Raw genomic sequence first — 10,857 nt, forward strand, 5'->3', positions numbered from 1 at the left:
TAACTCTTCAATCTCAAGTCTCCAATATTATTTTGCTTTAGCTGTCCTAGGACCATTTATTGCATAAGTGATTGTTTTTCCAGATTTGAAATGCTATCTTTTAAATACAAAAGAGTCTTATATGGTTGGCTGTTACTAAGTTCTCTCCCATTCCATCATGCTATCTCTACTTGCATCAGGACCATTGGTTTAATTATTATAGTACTGTGACATGTTTTAACATCTGACACCATAAGCCTCCCATCTTCATTCTTTTCATTTTCTAAATTGATCTTCCTTCCCTTTAAGTCCATATCCATAACAGAAATATGTAGTTAAGCATATTTATACAGATATTTTCTATAAGAAAAAGTTCAGAGCAAAATGTATTAGTATCAGTTGTAATACAGAAATAAAACTGTTCAAATGATTCAGGCCATAGAGAAAAGCATGTCATCTGCAAACATGCCAAGACATTGAGTTTTTCCTCCAAAATTTGGGAAAACTACTCACAATTTTTAATGTTCCTAGTAGGAGCACTAAAGTCTGTATGAATTCCAGTAATGTGGAAAAGATATAGAAGAACTAAGAGCAAAAGAATATTCTGGCATTGATTAGAATCAACCACTTTTTTTAGACATTACCATTCTTACCTCTACAGATGGGGCTATCTTCAGATATAATGTCCTTTAGAGTATGTTCGACAATAGAGCAATAAGTAATTTAGACAGATATCAGTGAGATTTAGAATACATGTTTGTCAATTTTAACACATATTGTTTGTGCTGAGGAGGAAAATTGTGACTGGAATATATAACCTGGAATCATCTGATCATTATTCTTAACTACTGACTACTGGAATACCTCCGGATTCCAGGGCCTTTTAGGTACCCTCTGTTCAGACAGATCTGACTCAAACAATTGTTGGAAGGATACTACTTTTTCTCATGATATATCGTGCCTTTCTTTTTGCCTTCTACTCTCCCTTTCCTTCCACTTATGCCTTAGACATTATTTAACTGCCGATAATTCGTGGAATTTAAAAAAGTAGTAGATTCAGGATCTAAAGCTGTGTTCTATTTTTCAGGGTGCTCTTTATGGCATCTCTGATTGGATTAATGTATAGTAGTAAGAGAAGTATTTCAATAAAAGCCACCTGAAGAATTGAAATTTTATCAATTGTACAATTTTCAGTATCAAAATGATATGTAAAAAATGAAGACATTTCATTTATGGGCCCAGAAGCAATCTATACAGATCCTTCTGTAGTTCGTAAGTATGATGATTGAGTTTTTGTGCTCATGTGTGAGATGTGCCTCCCTCAAACCTTGTTACCATGTCAGCACATTATCTGTCTGATGTGAGAGAAAAAAATGTTTTAATCTATATAGATGTGAGATATTACAGATTATTATTTTAAGTGAATCTTTTCACTTGACTTTTACAATATAAGAATCAATATAGCATCTGAAGTTTGACACCTCTATATCTTCAAGGGGCAGAGCTCAAAAACAATCAAAATATTTCTTATGCATACAACCATCATTATAACCAGACTATTTTTCTCATCAAGAATAAATGGTGGAAATGTTAGACATTAAGAAAGCATAATCACCTAGTTTATTTAGTTTATCATTAAAAAATTACCGTTGCAAATCCCATATATCTAGGTTGGTATCTCTTGCCAGATCTGGAGGTCAAATGGCCATTAAATTTACTTGCTCTCATTGACTCATTGTCCTTATTTATAAAATGGGGATCTTACCTACTTTACAGAGTTATAGTAAGAATATGTAAGATTAGGGATATGAGAGTTCCTAGCATATGCCAAATATAGTAGGCACTCAAAGGTTAGTTCTAATTTTCCCATATTGATACTGCACTAAATTAAGAACACACAAAACAACAACAAAAAATACCAACTTGGATCTGAGAATTAGTTAACACACAGAGTACAGGCATACCTCGTTTATTGCGCTTTGCTTTATTGTGCTTCATAGGTATTATGTTTTTTATAAATTGAAGGTTTGTGGCAACCTTGTGTTGAATAAATCTATTGGCACCATTTTTCCAATAGCATGTGCTCACGTTGTGTCTGTGTGTCACATTGTGGCAATTTTCAAAATATTTCAAACTTTTCCATCATTACTATTGTATCTGTTATGGTGATCTGTGATCAGTGATCTTTTGATGTACTATTGTAATTGTTTTGGGAAGCCCTGAACCATGCTCATAGAAGACAGCGAACTTAATCAATAAATGTTATATGTGTTCTGTGTGCTCTGCTGACCAAGCGTTTCCCTGTCTTTCTCCCTCTCCTCAGGCCTCCCTATTCCCTGAGACACAACAATAATGAAATTAGGCCAATTAATGACCCTAAAATGGCCTTAGTGCTCAAATGAAAGGAAAAGTTGCACATCTCTCACCTTAAAAGCTAGAAGTAATTAAGCTTACTGAGGAAGGCATGTCAAAAGCTAGGCCTCTTGTGCCAGTTAGCCATGTGGTGAATGCAAACGAAAAGTTCTTGAAGGCAATTAAAAGTGCTATTCTAGTGAACATAAGAATAATATGAAAGCAAAACAGCCTTATTGCTAATATGGAGAAAGTTTCAGTGGTCTAGATAGAGGATCAAACCAGCCACAACATTCCTTTAAGCCAAAGCCAAAGCCAGAACAAGGCCCTAACTCTCTTCCGTTCTATGAAGGCTGAGAGAGGTGAGGAAGCTGGAGAAGAAAAGTTTGAAGCTAGCAAATGTTGGTTTATGAGGTTTAAGAAGCTGTCTCCATAACATAAAAGTGCAAGGTGAAGCAAGGGCTGATGCAGAAACTGCAAGTTATCCAGAAGATCTACTATAGCCAAAGGTTATTGAGGAAGGTAGCTACCCTAAACAACAGATTTTCAATGTGGATGAAACAGCCTTAGATTGGAAGAAGATGCCATTTAGGACTTTCATATCTAGAGAGGAGAAGACAATGCCTGGCTTCAAAGCTTCAAAGGACAGGCCGACTCGTTTGGAGCTATTGCAGCAAGTGACTTAAACCAAATGCTCACTTGCAATTCTGAAAATCCTAGGGCCCTTAAGAATTATGCTAAATCTACTCTGCCTGTGCAGTAGAGTGAACAACAAAGCCTGGATGACCACACATCTGGTCCCAACACGGTTTATTGAATAATTCAAGCCCACTGTTGAGACCTAATGCTCAGACAAAAAGGTTCCTTTCAAAATATTACTGCTCATTGACAATGCACCTGGTCACTCAAGAGCTCCGATGAAGACAAATCTGAGATTAGTGTTGTTTTCATGCCTGCTAACACAACATCCATCATTCTGCAGCTCATGGATCAAGGAGTACTTTTGACTTTTGAGTCTTATTATTTAAGAAATAGATTTTTGTAAGACAATAGCTGCCAGAGATAGTGATTCCTCCGATGGATCTAGGCAAAGTAAACTGAAAACCTTCTGGGAAAGATTTACCATTCTACATGGCATTAAGAACATTGGTGATTAATGGGAGGAGGTCAAAATACCAACATTAGCAGGAGTTTGGAAGAAGCTGATTCCAGCCCTCATGGATGACTTTGAGATGTTCAAGACTTCAGTGGATGAAGTAACTGCAGATGTGGTGGAAAGGGCAAGAGAACTAGACTTAGAAGTGGAGCCTGAAGATGTGACTGAATTGCTGCAATCTATCAAACTTGAATGGATGAGGAGTTGCTTTCTTACAGATGAGAAAGTGGTTTCTTGAGATGGAATCTACTCTTGGTGAAAGTGCTATGAACATTGTTGAAACAACAACAAAGGATTTAGAATATTACATAAACTTAGTTGATAAAGCATCAGCAGTTTCAGAGCATTGACACTAATTTTGAAGGAAGTTTTACTGTGGGTAAAATGTTATCAAGCAGCATCATCACATGCTACAGAGAAAACTCAGGAAAGGAAGAGTCAATTGATGTGGCAAGCTGCACTGTAGCCTTATTTTAAGAAATTTCCACAGCCATCCCACCCTTCAGCAATCACCACCCTGATCAGTCAGCAGTCGTCAACATGAAGGCAAGACTCTCCTCTCCACTAGCAAAAAGATTAGGACTCACTGAAGGCTCAGATGATTGTAGCATTTTTTAAGCAGTGAGGTTTTCAGAATCAAGTATGTACATTGTTTTTCAGACATAATGCTAATGCGAACTTAACCGTACGCACAGCATAAACGTAACTTTATATGCACTAGGAAGCCAAGACGCGCTTTATTCCGGTAGTCTGGGACCAAACCCGCAATATCTCCGAGGTACGCCTGTATGTACTTCATTTCAGTGTGATTCAGTCAGGTGACAGGTCTGTCACATAGTATTAACAGTATGGAGACAGTCAGAAGAGGAAGGTTCTACTTTCACTAGGACTTCCAGATGGCTTTTTTTTTTAAATCTGAAAACTAAGGAGTTGACATATAGTATTCCTGAATTGTTTTCCAGCTTTACGATTCTTGCTGCTATAACCCTATGATTATGGAAGCAAAACAAACACACATAATTAAACCCTTCACTGTAATACTCTTTAGTATATTATTGCTAATACGAATCTACTTCGAGACTAGAGAAAAAAATTCATATTCATTAGTAAAGAAACACCACTAAAAATAGCTTAGAAATATTTAAATGCTTCAGTGATTTCGATATTTTATTTCAAATCGCGCCGTGGGAATAAAGAAATATAAACACAATAATACAGCACGGCGTCCTCGGGTCCTTTTAAGCCTGCGCCAGTGCGGAGAGAGAATTAATCGCGCGGTAACTGACTTTGTATTGGGCGGACCGGGGGTTGCTGGACGGCTGGGGGAGGGGAGACGGGGCGCGGGAAGAGGCCTGGAGGGGGGCGCGAAGGTTCCCCGGCCGAAGCGACGGCGGGACGGCGGGCAGCCCAGGCGCGGCTGGGGGGCGCCGCCGGCGGAGGGGCGCGCCGGGCCCGGGCCGCCGCCTCGGGAGCGGGAGTGGGCGGGCGCTCTGCGTCCGCTCGGACCGAGGGGCCGGCGGGCTCCCGGCGCGCGTCCGCCCCGTCCCGCCTCTTCCCCTTACCACGTAGCCCCCCCACACGTAGAGGAAGTTTCCGTCCACCACGGCGCAGTGGCCGCTGCGCTCCTCCGCCACGCAGAACAGCTGCGAGTCCGCCATCCGTGCGGCGCGGGCCCCCTCTCGGCGCGCCGCAGCCCCTGCCCCGCGAGCGGCCTCTCCTCCCGTCCCGACTCGTCCACGCACGAACGGAACGCGGCGAGGGTCGAGATTGGTGGGAAGGCGGATCCAGTGCGTCTGCGCCGCCTCGCAGCTCGCTCGCTCCCTCGCTCGGGAAGCCGCGCCAAGGGCGGCGTGGCCGGGAGGGGTGTCTTGGCTCCCGGCAGGAAGAAGGGGCCTTGACTTCCATGAGGCCTGCTGTGCTCAGACTTCCTCTCGCTCGGAATTGTGTTGTTTTGGCAATACAACCTCATTCAGTAGTCTGTTATCAAATTCCTTGGTTCTCTCAAAATGACTTTCTACAGTTGGTTTGGCCAGCATTGCATTGTATTTGGCTGTTATGCCTCGCAAGACTTTTTTTTATGTCTTTGTTAATCTAGAATACTTTCTCTCTTATGCCATTGATTTGTTAAATGGGTTAGTTTCCTTATTTTCCTATGGCCATCCACCTTCTGGGTTTGTTTGATTGCTTCCTCAGTGTGCTTTTTCATTAACTTGTGCACCCTTCTCCCATATTTATTTTAGACTAGAAGCTGTATCTAAAGGCTTTATTAGATTCTGGTTCAGCTTCGTTCAAGAATGCTTCATATTACACCATCTTAGAAGGCATTTAAGTCTGGTGCACTTTAGTGAACTATTTCTTTTTGACAGTGTAAGTAAACACACGTTTCCTCCTTACGAAAAAAGAAGCATATTATATGCACTGTCTATAACTTACTTGCTCTTTTCACTTAACAATGTATCTGTCATTCCATGTCAGTGTATATTGATCTTCCTCAGTCCTTTCTATGGCTTCACAGCACTCCATTGAGTGGATGTGTTATAGTTTATTCAATCAGGTCCTTATTGATGGACATAATGGTTATTTCCAGTTTTTTGCTATCACAAATAGTGCTACAATAAATAACGTTATGCATATGTTATTTTGTATTTCTACAAGTATGGGTTGGGGGTAGAGTTCTAGAAGTGGAATTGCTGGATCAGAGGATAAATGCGTATGTAATTTTGCTAGGTGTAGCTGAATTTCTCTCAATAGAAGTTTTGTCAACACCAGCAATGTACGACAGTGACTGCTTAACAGAATATGTTGTTAAACTTTTGGGGGCTAATCCAAAACGTTTGAAATAGTGTCTCGGTGAAGTCCTTTGGAATGTTAGCTTTATGCAAGGGGTTTTCTATTAGACTTCATACCTTGGGTAACCTCTATGCTTTATCTCCTATCACCTGAACTCTTTGAGGTGGTGAAAATAAGTGAGTCTCAGTGTTTGAGTAAATGACCTCAACTGGAAAGCCAAATTTTGTCCTTTGCTTACCTTCTGATTTCCCATTTTTAAAAAGATATTTGTTCCTGCTTCTTTTTTTCCTTCTGGGTATTCTTTACTTTTTTGCTAGCTTGTTGATATATTTTTAACATTGGCTTTTATATTTGATCAAAATTTTTAGTATTTTTTAAAGTGAGGATTGTTCAGGATATCTAGTCTGCCATATTGCTATAGAAGTCTAACTATCAAGTTCTCTCTTTTTTATTTGTAATATACATATCATACTCACTTCACCTAGATACTTCCTATTCATTCTTCAGCTCTCAGTTTACACATTGTCTCTAGAGAAGTTCACTGTCTAGATTAGGTCTACTTGTTATATGCCCTCATAGCACCCTAAACTTCATAACACACTTCTGGTACCTGTAGTTAAATTTTTATATTCCCTGATGTATTATAAGCTCCATTGAGAGCAGAGATACTGTGTTTCTTGTTCAGTGATATATCCGTAGTATCAATTACAGTTCCTGCTTGTTATTAGGTACTTACTAAGTTCCTTAGACTAAATATATTCCAGTTTACCAGAGAGATGAAATTCTGAACCAAAGGCTATATAATTCTAGAGATGAAAATGATAGATGCATATAAGAATGTTAAAGAGACAGAATCAACAAGGTACAGAACAGCAGCTCTTACCCTGGGATATATGGATTCCTAAATGCCATGGAGGATTTAGAACCTGTAAATAAAATATGTGTGTGTGCTCTTTCTTTTTTCCTAGGAGAAAAGGCACATAGCTCTTATCTAGTTTTCAAAGAGGAGAAGATCTGTAGCTTTTATCAGATTTGTCTTGTGGAGCAAGAGAATAGATGAAGTCAAGGTGACTTCAATTTTTTAACTTGGGCTCTGGTAAGATAGTAGTGCTATTCTCAGCATATATAAAACACTGACTTTAGTTTTGACTTGTTGATTAGAAAGTGTCTGTGGAACATACATATGGAGATTTCCAGGAAGTAGCTAGAGTAGTCTGGAGTTCATTACCTGTTTAGTTTAGAGATAAAGATATTGGAGTCATCATTATACAGACAAGTTTGTGGGAGGCCTGGGCATGGATAAGATTTCTCAAAGAGAGTATGTGGAGTAAGAAGACTAGAAGACCTTGGGAATATGAACATTTCAGTAGAAGAAAAAAGAAAGGAAGATAAGAAGGATCAACCAGAGCAAGAGACGACCAGGAAACTGTAGTACCATGGAAGCAAGAAAAGAAATTGTTTTAGTAATGGTCAACAGGGTCAGAGACCTTGGAGAAATCAAGTAAGGATGAGGGCTGAAAAGTTACCATTGGATGTGGCAATTAAAAAGGTCATTGATGAAACCATAATGACAGGCTGAGCATGGTGGCTCACACCTGTAATCCCAACGCTTTGGGGTCACTTGAGTCCAGGAGTTAGAGACCAGCCTGGGCAACATAGTGAGACCTCATCTCTACAAAAAATAAAAAAATTAGCTAGGTGTGGTAGTGCACACCTACAGTCCCAGCTACTCAAGAGGCTGAGGCAGGAGGATTGCTTGAGCCCAGGAGGCTGCAGTGAGCCATGATCACTACACTGCACTCCAGCCTGGGTGACAAAATGAGACTCTGTCTCAAAAAAAAAAAAAAAAAAAAAAAGAGAAGAAAAAATAAATAAAAGGAGAGTGGGGTAGGGAGAGGGGATTGATGGAAAGGAGTACAAGGGAATGTTCTGGAGGGATGGAAATGTTCTATATCTTGACTGGGGTGGTGGTTACTTGGGTGTATATGTTTATCAAAATGCATTAAACTGCATAGAGGTATGTGCATTTTACTTAATGTAAACTATGCCTCAATAATATACGTATTTTTAAAGTCCTCACTTGATCACTTTATTGTTACTAGTAATATTGGTATTGTATTTTTGAAATGGAGCACTTGTCCTCCTGGAGTGTAGTGGGGTCTATAGACCAGAGAACAGACAGTTACAACACTGTGCAGTATGTGTGAAGGTAGCAAAAGTTCAGGGCACCTTAGGGCTACAGAGTAGGGCCTTTAACCTAGATTTGGGGGAGACAGGGAAGGTTCCTGAGAGAAAGTAAAGTTTAAGCTAAGAATTGAAAGATGAGTGGAATTGTTCAGGCAAATGGAATGGAAGAGAGAGTGAAGTGTTCCTGGCAGAAGGAACTGGAGAGGAAGAGATGACCTGTGAACTTTAATATGGAGAGATTTTGAAGCACTTTAAGTAGGGAAGTGACATGGTAAGAATTATGTTTTAGAAGGTTTATTCTAATGGCAAGATTGGAGGCAAAGAAACCAGTTAGCAGGTCAGTCACTGCTGGCCAGAGATGCTAGTGTCCTAAGTGAGGGGCCTGGCCATGAAGATAGACGTGAACAGATTTGAGAGAAACTAAAAGGTAGAACCACAGGGAATTGGTGGCTAACTGGTTTATGGGGGAGGATGCCCTAGTTTACTAGCTGGGTCACTGGGTGGAAGGTGGGTGGGGCCCTTTGCCAGGTTAGTGAACAACCCCCTCCAAAACAGAACTGTGTTCAAAAATCACTTTTTTCTGTGACATAATGTTACCAATTTAATATATAATTAGGTGTAATAGTTTTAGTATGCTTTCAATTTTGTTTACTTTTTCTTTTCTATGTTTGTGAATATGTAAAACATATACATGGGTCAAAATCTCACTATAAAGAAAGATTTCGCTTTCATCCTCTTACAGGTAATCATTTTTGTAGTGTCTAGTTTAACCATCTAGAGGCTTTTTCAATGCAAAAACAAATAAAAATGTACATATATTTTTGTTCTTTCCTCCTTTGCTAAACTTTGCTTTTTTTTTTTTTTTAAGAGATGAGGTCTTGCTCTGTCACCCAGGCAAACTCCTGGGCCCTGGGCTCAAGCGACCTACCTGCCTCGGCCTCCCAAGTAGCTGGGACTACAGGCAGAGCACCACTCCTGTCTCCTTTTTAAATTTTTTTTAAGCTCAACCACATATCCTGGAAGTCACTGTGTTAGGGTGGAAAACCTGGTAGGTGTTCATGGCATGGGTGGAGAAAGATTTCTCACACAGAGATTAAGATATAAAAGTAAAATTTATTTTAGCCTTTAGAAGGACAGAGAGAATGAGAGAGAGAGAGAGAAAGGGAGGGGAGGTAAAGAGAGCAGGGAGATGGTGTGGCATCCTAAAGAACGAGAAGGGAGATGCCAGCAGCTAAGCCAAGCGGCTTGCTACTTTTATGGGGATGAAGAGAAAAATAGTTAATTGTTGTGACTTGCCGTATCCACTCCTTTTCTTCTTAACTACAAGCAGATAATGGAATCTGCTGTGTGAAACTGCTGCATCCATCTGTTCCCTTTGCTTTAGGGATAAAGTGACCTTGCCCTTAAGATATGATTTAGGGCTGGGTTCCATGTCTGGAGATTGTCCCCCATGCTGTCATCCAGGAACTTCTTAGGAACTACTCCAGGCTGTAGAAACAGATGCTAAAAGGCAGTTTTAGTCAATAAGTCTAGTACTGTAAAAAAAAAAAAATCTACATTTCTTGTTGTCTGTTAGGCTCCTTTGAGATGTTCAGAACTCCACAGGGCACCTGTTAGCTAGCTGGAGAGGGAGCAGAGCTGATTTATTTCACTCAAAAGACCCACTGTCCTTTCAACTGTCTATGAGTACTTAGAAATCATCCTTCTGTTTTATAAGCTGCATGTTCACTACACCACTCCACGGTTTAGTCAACATATTGGAGCAAAGATTTTGAAGTGTAGCAGACTGACAGTCCACTTAACTGGAATCAGAATATCCAAGTTCAAAGTCCTAGCTCCACCCACTGTTTAGTCGCTTCATTTTGAGTGAGTCCTTTACCATCTTTATGTCTGTTTTCTCATCTGTAAAATGAAGCTGTTGTGGAAAAAATAGGTCACAGCTCATTCGCCTGTTGTGAGCAACACGTCAATTCATACGTTTAAAGCGCTGATGACACTGCATGGCGCATAGGAAGCCCTCAACTTAAATAAAAAGCGGGGTGGGTAGGAGTGATGGAGATTTGTAACAGCTTTCAGTAAATGTGGAGGAATACCAAGTGACGCAGTATTTCCAGAGCCTGTGTGCCGTAGGGCACACGAGTACAGCGGGCCTCCCCGCAGCTCTTACCTCGAAAGGAAGGGGTGGGTCTGGGGAGCCCTGCCGGACTCACAAGACGACTGGGAGCTCATCGGAGCACGTGGGATTAAGGGAAGTGCATTCCCAACCAGACGTCAGGGAAGGACGCTCTCGCCCTTCAGTTTCCAGGCAGCAAAGCGGTGCGGGGTGGCCCCCACTTTCAGCCTACAGGATCCCGAGGAGCCGCTGGGAAGCCTGTGCGGACCAAGGGGCGGGG

At 40.8% G+C, this 10,857-nt stretch overlaps 1 protein-coding gene and 1 non-coding gene across 4 annotated transcripts in view; one reads left to right on the forward strand and one right to left on the reverse strand.

The window, feature by feature from the left end:
• KLHDC1 (kelch domain containing 1) overlaps positions 1 to 5,406 on the reverse strand; it is a 43,395-nt gene extending 37,989 nt beyond the window's left edge. For all 3 annotated transcript variants that reach the window (XM_045567743.1, XM_045567742.1, XM_045567744.1), the window contains exon 1: positions 5,050 to 5,406. In XM_045567743.1, the coding sequence (XP_045423699.1) occupies positions 5,050 to 5,145 (96 nt within the window). In that variant the 5' untranslated portion in view covers positions 5,146 to 5,406. The remainder of the gene's footprint in view (positions 1 to 5,049) is intronic.
• LOC123630934 lies at positions 1,237 to 1,340 on the forward strand. The gene has a single exon (XR_006732864.1). It is a non-coding gene; the product is annotated as a small nucleolar RNA U13 (small nucleolar RNA).
• Positions 5,407 to 10,857: the final 5,451 nt, after the last annotated feature.

This window comes from Lemur catta, chromosome 1, assembly GCF_020740605.2.
Source record: "Lemur catta isolate mLemCat1 chromosome 1, mLemCat1.pri, whole genome shotgun sequence".
Classification (NCBI taxonomy): Eukaryota; Metazoa; Chordata; class Mammalia; order Primates; family Lemuridae; genus Lemur; species Lemur catta.